The sequence below is a fragment of the Sus scrofa genome, chromosome 4 (genome assembly GCF_000003025.6).
Source record: "Sus scrofa isolate TJ Tabasco breed Duroc chromosome 4, Sscrofa11.1, whole genome shotgun sequence".
Taxonomy (NCBI): Eukaryota; Metazoa; Chordata; class Mammalia; order Artiodactyla; family Suidae; genus Sus; species Sus scrofa.
This window is the reverse complement of record NC_010446.5, coordinates 107,456,775-107,475,563: the sequence shown is the minus strand read 5'-3', so window position 1 is coordinate 107,475,563 and position 18,789 is coordinate 107,456,775. Positions and strand designations below refer to the sequence as shown.

The window sequence follows — 18,789 nt, the reverse complement described above, 5'->3', positions numbered from 1 at the left end:
GTCTACAATCTTTCCACCGTGTCCTCAGGTCTGAGAACCCTGCTAGTCCTAACCTCTGCTGTGTGGCTACCCACCTACTTTGGAAGATTTAGCTATTACCCCCGGAGTCGGTCTCATTCCAGGAGCTTTCTCTTGCTGCTCCCAGTCGCTCATTCTCTGAGGCTGCGTTATTTAGTCCAGATCCCACAAATACTTCAGATGGCTCTCACAGAATCATCCAGGAAGGCACACGGGCTCTCCCAGTGTGATCCCCGTCTAAGTCTCCTCTCTGTTTAGAGTAGCAAATATGCCTCTTTATTTACTTTTTTAATTTTTAATTTTTTTTTCTTTTTAGGGCCGCACCTGTGGCTTATGGAAGTTCCCAGGCTAGGGGTTGAATCAGAGCTGTAGCTGCTGGCCTGTGCCACAGCTACAGCAACACAGGATCCAAGCAGCCTCTGTGACCTATAACAAAGCTTGTGGCAATGCTGGATCCTTAATCCACTGAGCAAGGCCAGGGAATGAACCCACATCCTCATGGATACTAGTCTGGTCCTTAACCCTCTGAGCCACAACAGGAACTCCTGCCTCTTTATTCTTAAAATTGTCCAGCCAATAACTGTTGGAACACAGATGCACACACGGGCACATACCTTTCAAGGGCAAATGTTAAATCACAGAAACAACATAAAATCTAAACCAAAGCTCTTAAACTGCCTATAAAGTGAATCCATCCACAAACATGGCTGATCAACATGGGGTTTTGTTGTTGTTGCTGTCTTTAAATGATTTCTAATGTCCTTAGAAGGGGCATGGAATTTCCATTTCCTCCAGTTAGGATTTCATTTAATAATTTAACATTTTCTCCTATTATGCCACCAAACATTTTCATTAGTACAGCAAATATTTATTGAACTCCAACTATGAGTTCAGGCATACTCATACTGGAAATAGAGCAATGTAGAAAACAAGACACCCTGCCTTTGTGAAGCTTACATCCTTTTTTCTGCCTATTTTTTATTTTTTGGCCACACTCATGGCATGCAGAAGCTCCCAGGCCAGGAATCAAACCCTTGCCACAGGAGTAACCAGAGCTACAGCAGTGGCAATGCTGAATCCTTAACCCACTGAGCCACCAGGGAACTCTTAAACTTACATTCTTGTAAAGGAAAAAATTTCAGAACCCATCATAAAGAGCCTATTGTTAATGTCTGTAATACTGAAAATTTAATATACTCCGGCTTTAGTTCAGAATTATCTGCCTTGCATGTACATTTTTCATGCAATCAGCACATTTTCTCTCAATGCAAGTAAAGTAATTGCATATTATTAAATACTCATTAAGTAATGAAAGGTTTGAATATAACCAGTCTGTGACTAGTTAACTCAATAAAGAGGGACCCTTAATGACATCAAGGTCATTAACTCTTGGGCTAATACTATGCACAAATTAGTTTAATAACCTTCAGTCTCAAAGCCACAGACTCCACTGGCTACCCTGGCCAGTCCTCCTCCAGAGGCCTGCAGCTGGAAGCAAGAGCAATCAGGGAATGACAGGGTAGGTGTCTTTTGACACCTGTAGGAAAACAACTTCACATCCACATCCTGAGGATGGTGTTCCAAGAGGCGTGCTGGACAATAGCGTCATTGTGATTAAGTGTGGCTCAGGGCAGTCTTTAAACTGACAGCTCTCCAGGTTCCCTTCTGTCTCCACCAGCCAGGAGCATCCTGAGGGTGTTCTTTTCCTTGGATGACATCCTTGGGATAGGATTACAGTCCTTTCATTTCTGTGCTGCTTCTGTGGCATATCTTCTGTCGTCAAGGGCATTTCTGAATTAAACTATTGATGCAAATAATTTAAGAGAATAACCAATGTGATGAGGTGTTTTGAGAATTTAAGCTGACACATTCTGGTATTCAGACATGTTTGGAGGACCTGGCCATATTCGTGGCTAAAGTTCCGCGTGTATGAAGGACTAAGAAAGAGTTCATCCAGGGGTTCCTGCTGTGGTGCCACAGGATTGGCAGCAGCTTGGGAGCGCTGGGACAGGGGTTCCATCCTTGGCCCGGCACAGTGGGTTAGGAACTCAGCATTGCTGAAGCTGTGGCCTAGGTGGCAGCTGTGGCTCGGATCTGATCCCTGGCCCAGGAACTCCATTTGCTGCTGGACAGCCAAAAAAGAAAGAGTTCTATCCAGGAGTTCCCTGTTGGCCTAGAGGTCAAGGATCCCGTGTTGTGACTGCTGTGGCTCTGATTAAGTCCCTAGCTTGGAAATTTCTGCATGGTGTGGGTATGGCCAAAAAAAAAGAAAAAAAAAAGTTCATCTTAAGGGAAGAGAGAACCATAAGGCAGAGTTGGAAGAGAGGAGTGGTTCTGGGTAGCAACCAGATTTGTGTTTGAATTCCAGGGAAAGAGAGCTGAAGTCAAGGGCACGTAAAACCCTAAAGAGTACTTTCCATAAAATCTCTGTGAGCCATCAGGACCTTAAAGCAGCCCTTCCAGATTGGCTATATCACTATGTAGAGCAAATTACGGGTGCAGAGTGCTTTTGCCAGTTGGAAATGTGTTGTAAGAGGCTGAAATGACAGGGCGCCAAAAGAAGTTGGGGCAGCATTCCGCCTCAGTGAGCGCTGACAGTGTTGCATAGATGTCAGTGGCTTCAGGTGCTTTGGGCCTGTCATAAGTGTGTGGGTACAGGCTGGCTTCAGGATGGCAGAAGATTGCACCGAAGTGAATCAGAGTCAAGAGAGTGCATGCAGGGATGGTTACCTGTGGCTGTTAAGACTGGTTCACAGATTTCTCACTGCCAGGGGAGGAAGCTATACTATGGAAAAGAGGAAGGCTAAAATGAACCCTGCAATGCTGGACTAGAATCAGTATGAGCACAGTGTTTTATTATAAGTGTGTGTATCTGTGTCTGTGTATGAGAGAGGGGGGAGAAAGGCTGAGCCTGTCCTCTGAGAGAGCCTACAAGCAGTGACACACCAGTAGTAATTAGCACACCACACACCTAGAACTCAAACTTTTCTAAATACTACCCCCCACTAAAGGAACCAAAGCTTCTTAGGTAAGTGGCTGATTTCAGAGGTTATGCAAGTTAAAATACAAGAAAAGACTGGAATATCTTGTGTCATAAAGTAAGGAAACAAAGAATTTTGAAGACATGTCAATGGAAATTTTTTAATGATTTTTATTTTTTCCATTATAGCCAATTTACAGCATTCTGTCAATTTTCTACTGCACAGCAAGGGGACCCAGTCACACATACGTTCTTTTTTTCTCACATTATCATGCTCCATCACAAGTGACCAGACATAGTTCCCAGTGCTATACAGCAGGATCCCATTTCTTTACATTCCAAAGACAAGAGTTTGCATCTATTAACACCAAATTCCTGGTCCTTCCCAGTCCTTCCCCTTCCCTCCTGGCAACCACAAGTCTTTTCTCCATATCCATGATTTTCTTTTCTGTGGAAAGTTTCATTTGTGCCATATATTAGATTCCAGATATAAGTGAAATCATATGGTATTTGCCTTTCTCTTTCTGACTTACTTCACTTAGGATGAGAGTCTCTAGTTCCATCCATGTTGCTGCAAATGGCATTATTTTGTTTTTTTTTTATGGCTGAGTAGTATTCCATTGTGTGTATATACTGCATCTTCTTAATCCAATCACCTTCAATGAATGTTTGGGTTGTTTCCATGTCTTAGCTATTGTGAATAGTGCTGCAATGAACATGTGGGTGCATGTGTCTTTCAAAAGGAAAATGTGAAGGGATTTCCACTATCAAAATCAGGGATAATTTTAGCATCATAATTAATAGCATCAGGAAGTTCCCTTGTGGTGCTGCAGGTTAGGGATCTGGCATTGCCACAGCTGTGCCACAGATGGCAACTGCAGCTCGGGTTCAATCGCTGGCCAGGGAACTTCCAACATGCCACAGGTGCAGCCAAAATAAATAAATAAAAACAAATAACATCAATAACAGATTATAACCCTTTGAATAAAATAAGAATCTATGAGTCACAATGGTATAAATAAATTGCCAAAGAAATCAGGGAGAGGAGAAATCTACCATTTCTTTATGGTAGAATGCCAACTAAAAAAAAAAAAAGAAGGAATGATAGAATTATAAAAGTCACCATTTGGCAATTATCTTAGTACTATTTGACTCAGGCAAGAATCATCAATGGATGTCAAAACTAGTGGGTAAACTTTGATGAGAAACAAGATATTTACATAGTCTCAAAGTCTCTCCCTACAGGATACTTAACTATAAAGGGGAAAACAGTAATTTTAAAGTACAGAAACCTGGCAAGCTCTACCCTAACAAGCTGTTAAAAGTAACTTCAGTCAGAATGGAACATAGCAACTCCTAATGTCCTGAGAAGATCACATCACTTCTGCTGTCTTCCTGCTTAGACTGCATAACCTGAAGCTAATCATAAGGAAACAAGCTCTACCTTAACAAGTTGTTACAAGTAACTTCAGTCAGAATGGAACATATCAACTCCTATGTCCTGAGAAGATCACATCACTTCTGCTGTCTTCCTGCTTAGACTGCATAACCTGAAGCTAATCATGAGGAAACATCAGACACCCCAAGTTGAGTAACACTCGACAAAACAACCCGCCTCTAACTCTTCAAATATGTCAAGGTCATGAAAGACAAAGTGTGGAAAATTTCTTCCAGATTAAAGGCAACTAAAGACACTTGACAACTGAATATAACGTATGCTCTGGAATTTTTTTTTATTCTAATGGATATTATTGGAACAATTGAGCAAAATTTGATTGAGGTCTATAGACTAGATATTATTCAATCAGTGCTGACTTCTTAATTGTCATGACGGCACTGTGGTTCTGAAAGAGAACGTCCTTGTTTTTAGGAAACACACACTGACATTCTCAAGGAGAAAAGGGCATCATGTCTCCAACTTATCCTCAAGCAGAAAACCATTCAGAAGAATGATGAATACACACCCTACGAAAGGAAAGAGAACACAAGCCCATGCTAGGAATTGGCCTAGGTTGCTAGGAGAAAGAGTTGAAATGAACAAGAAATTTACACACAATTACTCACAGAAATTCTGAGAACATGCCCCAAAGCTCTTTAATTGGGTGTCTCATGCCAATTTATGTTGTAAGATAAGGGGGAGCCCACACAGAGTTTTGAACACCAGTGAGTCATTCCTTCCCTATGTATGAGACACCTATAGAATGCTCTTCTTTTTTCTTTTTCCACACCAGTGGCATATAGAGGTTTCTAGACTAGGGGTCAAATCAGAGCTGCAGCTGCCAGTTTATACCACAGCCACGCAACACGAGATCCAAGCCTGGTCTGTGACCTACACTGGCGCTCGTGGCATTGCTGGATCTTTCAGCCACTGAGCGAGTCCAGGGATTGAACCTGCAACTTTATGGATACTAGTCGGGTTCGTAACCCACTGAACCACAACGGGAACTTCCTGAACGCTCTTCTAACCCAAAGTCAGTTCACCTCATCCCCGCTTTGTGTCTACAAACTCCTCAACCAAAAATTGTTTCTCTAACTTTCATCATTGGAGTCACAAATTCCACACAGCTCTCCTGCTTGAACCGTTGAAGAATCCATTTTCTGATGAACAGGTTTAATCCGAATAAATTGAAAACACCTCTAAAATAGGGATAAAATATTTTGGACCGCCAAATTGAAGCTGATGAAAAACCATCAGAGGTCACAAATTGTACCACCGCTATCCTCTCTCTGCTCTATTATTTGTTTGCTCTTTTGCTCTCATATTTCTAATATCACTTGTGGGCAGGAAGCAGCCATATTAAAATACAAATTTTACCTGTTTTTTACAAAAAGAAAAACAAATAGATGGTTTATTCTAAGAATGTACAGGAACTTACATTCTAAATGTCCGTAAATACATATTCTAGGGACTCTTATCACCTTAGAACCCTACTACAGCTTCTCTTTAATCTTTTTAAACATCCTGTTACATAAATTGCAGCTATATCTATAGCAGGAAGAATAATAAGATAATAATTGGTCGGACATCAAAAGCACTTGGGTGGGTCTTATAGAGACATTTAATCTTCTCTCCCATGAACACCATGTTCTTAGATTTTTTTTCCCAACTATATTAGTGTATTTTTTGTTTGTTTCTTCTATTTCCTCCCCCGCCCCGAGTAATTACTATGAATTTTTGGCAGATCAGAACTTTTTCCCAGGAAGAGACCCCAAGTATTTAAAGAGCAGGCAAACAACACCTGAGGATAAGATGTAAACTCTTTTCAGGCCTGCCCCTCCCTTTGAATTCTTTCTCCGTGTTGAATGGGATTAATTGGCGGAGTTGCACGTCCTCAGTTTTGTAGGAGGGAAAGATCCTCCCTGACCTATGCTAGGAATTTCCTGTTAAATTTCATGGAATGAATTTGAAGCTCTTCTTAGCACTCAGCATGATAGTAAGAACCACACACATTGCCTTATGTGGGTCATGAATCAGACACGCATACATAGCAACGCTTTCTTGATCATAAAGTGGTGGAGGTAGGAAGAGCTGTAGAAGTCATTTCGATTGACCTCTTTCCCAATGCAGACATTTCTTCTATCACTTTCCTGACAAATGGTCACCAGCCAAGACTCCACTCTTTGTTGTGACCGGGAGCTAGCTCCCTGTGTGTTGGGCAGTCCGTTCCTTTGCTGGACAGCTCTCACTGTAACCCCTGCCTCTGGCTGTGGTTCTTTGGAGCCTCATGGAACAAGTCTACCTCTCTTGCATAAAAAATTACATTATTCTTATTGTTTCACCTAGATGCTGATTCCTGGCATGCATATATAGTTATCCTAAATAACGCTGAGACACACGAACTATAATTATCCTTACTGTACAGATGAAGAAACTAGGGCAGAGAGGAATTAAGTAATTTGCCCAAGGTCACATAGCTAAGCAAGTGGCTGAAAAGAAATTGGAACCTAAGTTTGCCTGATTCTTAACCAGTCCTCTTATAAAAAGAAAAACTATTTTTGCAGGGAGTGGGATAAATGTCTTAATTTTATTGTTGTGTCCAGAAATGGATACGATACACTAGATTTGATCTGAAGCATAAAGTACACTGTGATGATCATGTCCTTTGATTTGGACACGATGCAATCTATTAACGTCCCAGTGACTGCATTTGATTTTTCACCTGTGATATGAGATCATTAGTTCATAAAGAGCTTTCTGAAAAAATCCTTTGGTTCTTATTATTTTCCTGTTTCCCCTTGACTCCTCTTTCCCCTCCTCTGTCATCCCATCAATTCCTACCCCTCCAGCCACTTTTTTTTTTTTTTTGTCTTTTTGCCATTTCTGGGCCGTTCCCAGGCTAGGGGTCTGATCAGACCTGTAGCCACCGGCCTACGCCAGAGCCACAGCAACTCGGGATCTGAGCCGCATCTGCGACCTACACCACAGCTCATGGCAACGCTGGATCCTTAACCCACTGAGCAAGGGCAGGGATCCAACCCGCAACCTCATGGTTCCTAGTCGGATTCGTTAACCACTGCACCACGACGGGAACTCCCAGCCACTGTTTTATCAACCTAATTGTTAACATTCTTCTCCATACTCATGTGATCACGTGGAGACAAAAATGCATATATATTCAATATAGATTAGGGAGTGTCAGGTTTAAAAAGTGATTAGTGGAGTTCCCATCGTGGCTTAGTGATAACAAACCCGACTAGTATCCATGAGGACTCAGTTCGATCCCTGGCCTTGCTGGGTGGGTTAAGGATCCAGCGTTGCCACAAGCTGTGGTGTAAGTCACAGATGAGGCTTGGATCTGGCTTTGCTGTGATTGTGGTATAGACCTGTGGCTCCAGCTCCGATTCTACCCCTAGCCTGGGAACTTCCATATGCCATGGGTGTGACACTAAAAAGACACACACAAAAAAGTGATTACTTTTTCCCTCTTACTTTTATCTAAAACAATTTCTCATCTAAAACCCCTCTGAATCAACTGGCAGAATACAAATGTATTCCTTTTAATGTATGTTTCAAAGTGTGGATATACTATCATTTTTTTTGGAATCATTCCCCTATAGATGGCATGCATAGTATTTACAATGTGTGTGTGTTTGTGTGTGTCTGTGTGTGTTGCCACTTTAAATAACCTTTACATATGTATAGAACTACAGTTTGTTATTTCACTTGTTTTATTGAAACAGGAAACTCGTTTTATTTGGATAAGATAGATCCCCAGAACTGAGACTGCTGGATCACATTTTTTAAATAATAGCTGTTGCAAGCTGTTGCTTTTCAAAAAGGCTGTAACACTTTATATTTCAACAGCAGCTCCATGAACATACCCTTTATCCCACATCCCTGCAGCAGTATTATACAGCCTGTTTGGCAGCCATGCTAATAAAACCTCTGTGAAACAAGAGATCAAAGGAAACTATTTAAACACAGTAAATATTATTTAGTGCAAATCAATAGCAATTATAATTCTAAATGGCAAAATATTCAAATTCTTTCATTCAGGAGTTCCTGTCATGGCGCAGTGGTTAACAAATCCGACTAGGAACCACGAGGTTGCGGGTTGGATCCCTGCCCTTGCTCAGTGGGTTAAGGATCCAGCGTTGCCATGAGCTGCGGTGTAGGTTGCAGACATGGCTCAGATCCCGCGTTGCTGTGGCTTATGGTGTAGGCCAGAGGCTACAGCTCCGATTTGACCCCTAGCCTGGGAACCTCCATGTGCCGCGGGAGCGGCCCAAGAAATAGCAAAAAGACAAAAAAAAAAAACCAAAAAATCAAATTCTTTCATTCAAAATCAGGAATCATTTAGGTTTGAATTAAATACGTCTCTTTTACTCTTATTTTTAAATTTATTGCATATTATACATATAAAAATGTGCACAAATCAGTGAATGATTGCAAATTAACCACATCCATATAACCACTGCCCAGGTCAAGAAATAGACATTAGCAGCATTTCAAAAGCTTTCCTCATGCCCCCTCCTGACCATACCCCCTTTATCCTTCCTTAAGAGAACCACAGTTCTGACTTTCAGTACCTTAGAATGGTTTTGAAATACATAGAAATGACATTATATTGTGTACACTCTGTGTGTCTGGTTTATTTCCCTCAACTTTATCTTTGTGGAGTTTCTCCATGTCTCAGATAACAGTAGTTCACTCATTTTCATGGCTGTGCTTGTAGTTCATTGTATACCTAATTACACAATTATCCATTCTATTTTTTTTAATAGGTCAGGATTAGATTTATTGAGAGAGATAGACAAAGTGTGGGCCATCTCAGAAGACAAGTGCGGCCTGGAAAATATACATTCCACAGATAGGATGTGGTGTGTCTCAAAAGGCGGGAGAGTGGCCCTGGGAGAACACACTCCACAGACAGAGTGTGGACAGTCTCAGAAGGTGAGTGGCCCTGGAAACATGAGGTGGTGATTTTTTTATGGGCTGGGTAATTTTATAGGCTAATGAGTGGGTGGATTATTTCACCCCTTTGGGGGAAGAGGCGGGAATTTCCAGGCATTGGGCCACCACCCACTTTTTGCCCTTTTATGATTAGCCTACACACTGTCCTGGTGCCTGTGGGTGTGTCACTTGGCTAATGTATTACAATGAGCGTATAATGAGCCTCAAGGTCTACTGGGAGTTGAATCTTGGACCTAGTTGGGTCAAATCAATTTTTGTCGTATCTTCAATGACTCTGTCATTCTTCTTCCTTTTATTTTTTTTTTTGCCTTTTTAGAGCCACACCCACAGCATATGGAAGTTCCAAGGCTAGGGGTCAAATCAGAGCTGCAGCTGCTGGCCTGCACCACAGCAACGCAAAATCTGAGCCTTGTCTGCAACACACACCACAGGGCAATGCTGGGTCCTTAACTCACTAGTGAGGCCAGGGGTTGAACCTGCACCCTCATGGATACCAGCTGGGTTTCCTTACCTCTGAGCCATGACGGGAACTCTTTTTTTTTTTTTTTTTTTTGGGGTCTTTGTCATTCTTTAAAGTTTGTACTTTGCCCCCTTCCCACCTGTTTCATTCCCCTCTCAGAGACTTTACTCCTATATTCTTACGAGAAGCAGAAGGGCAACAGTCTGTCTTCAGTAGCTGCTTCAGTGCTGAGTAGGGGCATTGACCCTGCCTGTCTGAGCATAAAAATCTCTGGATGCCTGATCCAGGAGCCCCAAGTATCCATTCTTTTTTGATGGACTTTCAGGCGCTTTTGAATGTGAATCCAGTCGTCTGGTATATCAGCCCCCAGCACTCCCAGCTTTGTGTCATCAGAAACCTGGATGATTACATCATCTCTGCCTACACAAATCATCGACTTTTAACTGTTTGACAAGATCAGACAGATTCGTGTCAGCCAAGTAGAGATCTTCCTTCAGGTTAACCTTACGCCATTAATAAATATTATTTGGGCAAAGTTGTCCCATTAGCTAAAACTGTAGCTATCTGTAGTATCATTGAGCATACATTTCTGCACTTTATCCAAATTAACAATTCTTTAAAAAAAAAAAAAAAGGAAGGAACGAAGAAAAACAAGTAATTCTTGAAAGTCTGCTGTGTTCCAGATACTGACTGGAGCTAGAACAGTGAACAAAACAGATCGGATTCATATCCTCATTGAATTTACATTCTAGCTGATGAGACAGATGTAAACAAACAATTTAGATAAATTTAGGTGCATGAGAAAAAGTGAAACGGTGACAGGATGGGAAGTAATGAGGAAGCAGGCATACAGCTTTAGAAGGGGCTGGCCTCACGCAGACTGAATATAACATTCCTTGCAAGGGGAACAGCTAACACAAAAGCCCTGAGGAGAGAATGAGCTTTAAGAAGCAGGAAGACCAAATTGTCCACAGAAGCAAGTGGAAGAGAGGTAGGCAGGAGCCAGATTTTCTAGGTTCTTGAAGTCCTTTTATTCTAAATGTAAATGGTGAGCAGGATAAGGGGGTACAACACTCAGATGAGTGTTGTGAGAATAACTTGATGCCCAGAGGTGAAGAGCGTGGTCTGCAAACGGCCTTAAGCTGATAGCTTTTCCAGCCTCTGCCTCAACTGCAGACAGCCTTTGTGGAACAAATCACCTCCGTGACTAAGTGAGTGGCCCCGGACATTTCTGACCAACAATATATTTTATTTTATTTTTTTTAAGGGCTGCACCTGCGGCATGTGGAAGTCCCAGGCTAGGGGTCCAATCGGAGCTACAGCAGCCGGCTTAAGCCACAGCCACAGCAACACTAGATCTGAGCCACACCAGTGACCTACACCACAGCTCGAGGCAACACTGGATCCTTAACTCACTGAACAAGGCTAGGGATTGAACCCGTGTCCTCATGGACGCTAGTTGGGTTTCGTTTCCGCTGAGCCACAACAGGAACTCCAACAATACTCATTTTAGATCCCTGAGGGGTTGGTCCTCTTTGCTGGGTCTGTATCTCTGGTTTCTTCCTCTGCCCAGGCCTGCTTGGTGTTCCTTTCTTTTCACAGGTGTTAAATCCTAATAAACATCTTGGATCCCCAACTCAGATTCCACACTTGTGGAAACTCAAACTTGTGGCAAGTTGGAAGCTGTTGAAGGATTTAAGGCAAAAATCTAAATGATGTGACAGTTTTTAGATCACTCCAGCAACTTCCTATCGAGAGAATGGACTGTGCAAGGGAAAAATGAAAACAGTTCCGGGCAGTCTACAGATCAGGATCTGGCACTTTCATCACTGATCCCTGGTTCAATCCCTGGTCTGAGAACTGAGATCCCACATCTAGCTGCTGTATGCAGTGGCCAAAAAAAAAAAAAAAAAAAAAAGAGAGAGAGAGAGAGTAACAATACCCAAGATAGAGATGGTGGTGACCTGATCTGAGGAGGAAACAGGTAATAGGGAGAAGTGGGTAGATTTTGGCTGCAATTGGTAGTAGAACTGCTAACTGTAGTTCATCCCAAGTGTGTTGATCAACTGTCTTGCTAAAAACAAATTTAGTGTGTCCTTGGATTTCTTTAATCTACCTGTCCAATGATTACTTCAAAAAAAGGAAATGTCTAGTCACTTATGATGGAGCACGATAATGTGAGAAAAAAGAATGTATACATGTATGTGTGACTGGGTCACCATGCTGTATAGTAGAAAATTGACAGAACGCTGTAAACCAGCTATAATGGAAAAAAATAAAAATCATTATATAAAAAAAAAGGAGGGGAAAGGGAAACAGCAGGGAATAATAAAAAAAAGAAACCGCATTTAACAGCATTAGTTAGTGTGTGAGATACCACCCCTGGTTACCTGGACAGTGTCATTCTTGCCCTCTGCATCGTGTTTACTTTTCTGGCTGTCTTGGTCTTTACTCTGTTCCTCCAGCATGCCGAGTTTATTGCTGTCTCATGCCTTTCTCACGTGTGGTTTTCAGATTTCTGTGTAGCAATACTTCCTATCTAAATTCTCTTTATCTGCAGGGCTACCATTAACGCTGCTTGTTCAGAGAGGATTCCTCTAGCACTGCCCCCTCCTGCAGTGAAGCTTGTTCCTCTAATTATGTTCTCAAACGAATCCCTGCATTTTCTTTCACAGCACTTACCACAAGTTGTAACTATGCTGTCATTTTTGTTAATGTTTGTTTTCTTTACTAGAGTTCCACAAAGGGCAGAAAAGTGCCTGTTTGTTTCTGCTTCATTCCTAATGCCTTGCACAGTGACTGGGATCTAGTAGGTGCACAGTAAATATTTATTCAATGAACGAACCTTAGTGGACATAAGTTAGCACCTTGGGTCAATTCCTTTAAGTGCTCATAAAACATTTTTTAATAATCCAGCCCAAATCTTCCAGGGATCACTGAAGATTTTAAGACCATTGTTTTTTTTTTTTTTTAATTTTCTTTTGTTTAATTTTTTATTATAATCAGACCATTGTTTTTAAGATGTCATTTTTTTCCACATAAAAAACTTGGGGGAGTAAAATTTATGTATTAATGAATGTAATTTTAAAGTCATACCAAATATAAACAAAACAAAACAAAATAAACACCTTGCTCTACTCTCTAGTCTCTCTAGATAGGCAACTATTTTAAACTAAACATGTTTGGTCAGTTCTCTATCTTTAAAAGAAGTCTTTTTTCATAGGAATCAGTACATTTCACTTACCCACTTTCAATAATTTTATAATATTTATGGAATTTCCTGGTAGCTCAGTGGGTTAAGAGTCCAGAATTGTCACTGCTGCAGCTTGGTTTGCTGCTGTGGCTCGGGCTTGATCCCTGGGACTTCCACATGCCTCAGATGTGGCTAAAATAATAATAATTGTTATAATGTTTCTATTTGTGGTTTGCAAGCATTAGCACTTTCTTTCATTATCTCTCAGTACTGCTATTAGAAATCCTGAAGTGTTCAAAATGGTGCAATATCTCATATAAGTTCAAGTTCCCCTCGGTGGTATTTCAATTATCTTAACTATGTCTGTTATTCCTCTTCCAACATGAAAACTACCTTTCTTTTTTTATTGAGCTAAAACTCACCATAAAATTTATCTTTTAAAATAGTACCTTTCAAGAGTTCCCTGGTAGTTCAATCCCCTGGGAACCTCCATATGCCGTGGATGCTTAAGCCATAATTAATTTTTTGTTTTGTTTGTTTGCTTTTAAGGGCCATACCTACGGCATATGGAGGTTTCCGGGCTAGGGCTCTAATTGGAGCTACAGCTGCCAACCTACATCACAGGCACAGCAATGCCAGATCCAAGCCGTGTCTGCGACCTACACCACAGCTCAGGGCAATGCCGGATCCTTAACCCACTGAGCGAAGCAAGGGATCAAACCCGCAACCTCATGGTTCCTAGTCGGATTTTTTTCCGCTTCGCCATGACTCACACTCCCATAATTGATTTTTTTTTTTTTTGTTTTTTTTTTTGTTGTTGTTGTTGTTGCTATTTCTTGGGCCGCCCCTGCGGCATATGGAGGTTCCCAGGCTAGGGGTCGAATTGGAGCTGTAGCCACCAGCCTACGCCAGAGCCACAGCAACTCGGGATCCGAGCCGCGTCTGCAACCTACACCACAGCTCACGGCAACTCCGGATCGTTAACCCACTGAGCAAGGGCAGGGACCGAACCCGCAACCTCATGGTTCCTAGTCGGATTCGTTAACCACTGCGCCACGACGGGAACTCCTGATTTTTTTTTTAATTAAAAAAAAAAGCATCTTTAGGGTGCAGTTTGCAATAACAAAGCGGAGACTCTGGGAGTCAGTGAAAACTGTGAAGGGACATTTGAATCCACTCATTCAGGAGTAAATAATGGCTCCTGATTACATTTTCAATAGAGATTGAGACCAAATTGTTGAAAGTTAAGAGGTGAAGATAACCACCAGGGCAGATAATTTATTAGAGGAGTTTGCCAAAGACTGGTAGAAAGAGGACGGAATATTTAAAGAGCAGCAAAATTAGGCACAGGCTTTATTCCAACTTGGAAAGGCACAGACAAAACAGGTGTAAGGTCTGCCTCTTTAGCTATTTTGAAAAACAGCTGATTAAGAGTGGAGAGTTAGGAGTTCCCATTGTGGCTCAGCAGAAATGAATCTGATTAGCATCCATGAGAACGCAGGTTTGATCCCTGATCTCACTCAGTGGGTTAAAGATCTGGCTTTGCTGTGATCTGTGGTGTAGGTTGCAGATGCAGCTTGGATCCGGTGTTGCTGTGGCTGTGGTATAGGCTGGAGGCTACAGCTCCAATTAGACCCCTAGCCTGGGAACCTCCATATGCCGCAGGTGTGGCCCCGAAAAGAGAAAAGACAAAAAAAAAAAAAAGGAGTTCCTGTCGTGGCGCAGTGGTTAACGAATCTGACTAGGAACTATGAGGTTGCAGGTTCGAACCCTGGCCTGTTCAGGGGGTTAAGGATCCGGCGTTGCCGTGAGCTGTGGTGTAGGTCACAGATGCGGCTCAGATCTGGCGTTGCTGTGGCTGTGATTTGACCCCTAGCCTGGGAACCTCCATATGCCGTGCCATGGGGGCGGACCTAGAAACGGCGAAAAGGCAAAAAAAGAGTTGGCGGCAGCCTAAGACAGCTTCTTGACCATTTCCTTTTAATTGTCCTACTTTGTAAAAAGGGAGTGAAGGTAAGGGTCCTCTTAAATTGTGCTCTTGCGTACCACCTGACACCAGCCAGAATGGCCGTCATCAAAAAGCCTACAAATAATAAGTGCTGGAGAGGACTGGAGAGAAGGGAACCCTATTACTCTGTTGGTAGGAATGTAAATTGGTGCAACCACTATGGAAAACAGTATGGTGACTCCTCAAAAAACTAAAAATAGAATTACTGTGTGATCCAGCAATCCCACCCCTGGGCATCTATTCAGAGAAAACCATGACCCAAAAAGGTACATGTACCCCAATGTTCATTGCAGCACTATATACAATAGCCAAGACATGGAAACAACCTAAGTTTCCATTGACAGAGGAGTGAATAAAGATATGGTACATATACACAATGGAATATTACTCAGCCATTAAAAGGAAAGAAATGATGGCTCTTGCAACGTGGATGAACCTAGGAATTATCATGTTAAGTGAAGTTAGTGAGACACCAACATCATATGCTATCACTTACATGTGAAATCTAAAAAAAAGGACACAGTGAATTTCTTTGCAGAATAGATATTGACTCACAGACTTTGAAAAACTTATGGTTTCCAAAGGAGACAGAATGGGGGTGGGGGGATGGGCTGGGGGTTTGGGTGGAAATGCTGTAATATTGGGTTGTGATGATCGTTGTACAACTATAAATGTAATAAAATTCATTGAGTTAAAAAAATTATGCTCTTGCAAGGTCAGTGACAAGGCAGTGGGAAAGGGGGCAAGCCACTTAATTGTAAACCCCTCACGTTTCACCATTAAGCAAAATCCAGTTTGTGTCATGCTGGCTCTCTGGAAAATGTGGGGCCGTGAGAAAATGTATTATATTTAAAATCCTGAAGTCAGATTTGCCTTAGTTGAGGGTCTTTTGAAGAAGAAAATGGAAAGAACAAAATAGCCAGAGAATAACGATTAAGCTGATAAACAGAAGTGCCTTTAGGCAAAACTACTGAGTTTGAATGTTACCCTTTTCCTGTGTAGTTCTAGAAGTAACGTCCCCATCTTTGCTTTGCATTAGAATTACCCCTCACTGGGGGAAATTTCCTGCTAGATCAAAGGGGAAGGTGATACCAGGCCAGTGAAGATGTGTTTTGAACAAAACACTGATCTTAACACATTTCTCAAATCACACCATTGTGGACAGGGAGTGCTGCCCGCCATCCCAGTTCTGCAAGCATCAAGCCATTAGCCAGTGCAGCACTAATGATGTGCCCTGAGGACCATTCAGGATGGAGAGAAACAGGAAGCATTCTGTGTTTTGGATACTGGCCCTAGACAAAGATGTGATACTGGAAAGATGGTACCAGAATCTGGGTTCTTGTTCATGGAGGTTGAAGAATGAACTCTGAGAACACACAGGCAGCAAGCAAGCAAAGTCTTTATTAAAGAAAAGCAAATAGCTCCCAGGACAGGCTGGGAGGGGGGAGAAGAGCCCCCCTTTCACTATTGTCCTATAAGGGTTTTTATTCCTTAAAGATGGGGGGGTACCAACATGGGGTCCAGAAAGGTATGGTTTTCTCCCATTGGCCTTGCTCAATCACCTGTATCAGTCCTTGTCCAATAGGGGTTTTAGAGGTGGAAATGTCCCCAGAGTTTTATGGGGATTTTTGTCCTTTTCTTTCGTTAGATTAAGTCACCACTCCTCTCATTCCTTTTTTATCAGTTGAGGAGTGGGCTAGAGATTGGCATTTCCTACAGTAAACAAAGTCTGGGGGGAATTTGCATTTCCTATAATAAAACAAGGCCTGTGGAGGTGTTACTCCCTGGATCCCTGAAGCCACAAATGTTAATCAACATCCATATCAAAGGGATGTCTCTGAGCCCATTCTCCTACACTAACTGCCCGAGTTAGTATTCTGCCTCAGATGCATATCTAAGGAATTATTTCAATTAACCCAGATCCTTGCATCTTCTACATAGAAAAGCACTAAAATCATTAAGGAGATTCCCTTTGTGATTAACAGTCATCTTTTGTTGTTCCACTGCGTTGTTTTGGCCAGGCCCCCAGCATGTAGAAGTTCCCAGGCCAGGGACTGAATCTGAGCAGCTGCAGTGACAACGCCAGAGCTTTAACCCAAGGAGCCACCAGGGAATTCCAACTGCGTATATTTTTTTTTCCCCAGCCAAAAAACTCCTTTATATCCTAGCTCCTCACCTCTTTAGAGAAAGTCCTCAGTTTTCTGCAAGGCTGTCTGTTCCTGGGTGAGAGTCCTCAGTAAGATCCTTGAATCAAACTGCTTTACACTTTACATTGTGTGTTTTTCTCCAGTGCCCACCATCCATGGAAAGAGCGTTCTCTTCTAAAATCTAGAATCCTCTGTTTAGGCTGAACCAAGGTCTCTGGATATTCTGTGGTGGCCAGGCTAGTTCAGGGGAGGGTCAGAGGAGGAAGGAAAAGTGATTTTTTTTGTGTTACATATTTTGTATCTTTTGACTGCTCTATGGTGACCATGTATCTTTTTTTTTGTCGTCTTTTTGCCTTTTCTTGAGCCGCTCCCGCGGCATATGGAGGTTCCCAGGCTAAGGGTCGAATTGGAGCTGTAGCCACCAGCCTACCCCAGAGCCACAGCAATTCGGGATCCAAGCCGCATCTGCAACCTACACCACAGCTCATGGCAACGCCAGATCCTTAACCCACTGAGCAAGGGCAGGGATCGAACCCACAATCTCATGGTTCCTAGTCGGATTCGTTAACCACTGCGCTACAGTGGGAACTCTGAAAATGTATCTTTTTATTCACAAAGTGAAGTTGCTGTTTTAGAGGCTTGATTAAGGCCAAGAAGAACAATTTGGTTTTGCTCTTTGGCCAGCCTCGCCTCCTGGATTTTTCATCATTTTCGTTCCTACTTCTTCATTTGATTTGTGCTCTCATCCTGAAATGTTTTAGTTTAGGGGCCTTTCTCTGCAAACCCCACCCCCACCCCAAGTTAACTCATCTCATCTAAACAAGTCAACTTAGGTTTAAAATGTCCTTTTCTTCCACCTCACTTTTTGTTTCCCATCAGCAAACAACACGTCTTGTGAAATACGGACTCTCCACATCAAGCTTGAGATCTGAATCACAAGGCAGCCCTGCCTGCTATTTATTAGCCACATGACCTTTTACAGGGCACTCATCAAACACTCAGGGATTTAGTTTCCTCAGTTGGGGCTCTGGAAGGTGCACTCACTAGGTCAGAGGTCAAAGGTGCGGGCTGAATTTTTGGTTCTGCCACATTGTTGCTGTATAACCGGAGGCAGGCTGCTTGGGCTACGAGCTTAGGAGCTTCAGTTTCTGGAAAATGGAGATAAATAATCTTCCTTCCAGGGAGGCTGTGAAAGTGAGGTAAGAAATCTAAAAATGCTTGGGGTCTGGGACACGCGGACGTGCACGCCGTGTGAGTGGTTTTTCCTTCCTCCTCATCTTAGGTCCATTTTTGTTTTAACTGTTCAGAAAAGGGTATGGGAGCTTTGTAAAACCTGCCTGTTATTCAGGCCCCCTGCCTTTCATAGCGCTTTGCAAACTGTGAAGCAGAATATGTGGTTGTTTAGGCAGGAGGCAGACACTGGCCCCAGGCTGTGAATTTCTCTGCCCTCTCTAAATTGTGTTTGAATTCCAGAGGAGAGCTCTGTTTTTCTAGGTGGAAACTAGGTAAACTTTTCCAGGAGTTGGCCCCAGGCAGCAAGCTGGGGGCTGGGAGCTTCTCTCTGGAAG

The 18,789-nt window shown here is 42.4% G+C and overlaps 1 protein-coding gene across 3 annotated transcripts in view; it reads left to right on the top strand.

The window, feature by feature from the left end:
- The window catches only part of LRIG2 (leucine rich repeats and immunoglobulin like domains 2), a 162,647-nt gene that overhangs the window by 35,745 nt on the left and 108,113 nt on the right, over positions 1 to 18,789 (top strand). For 2 of the 3 annotated variants that reach the window (XM_021090735.1, XM_021090737.1), the window contains exon 1: positions 17,755 to 18,420. The exons of the other annotated variant lie outside the window; for it this stretch is intronic. In XM_021090735.1, the coding sequence (XP_020946394.1) occupies positions 18,377 to 18,420 (44 nt within the window). In that variant the 5' untranslated portion in view covers positions 17,755 to 18,376. Of the gene's footprint in view, positions 1 to 17,754; positions 18,421 to 18,789 lie in introns of those variants that run through there. 3 annotated transcript variants of the gene reach the window in all.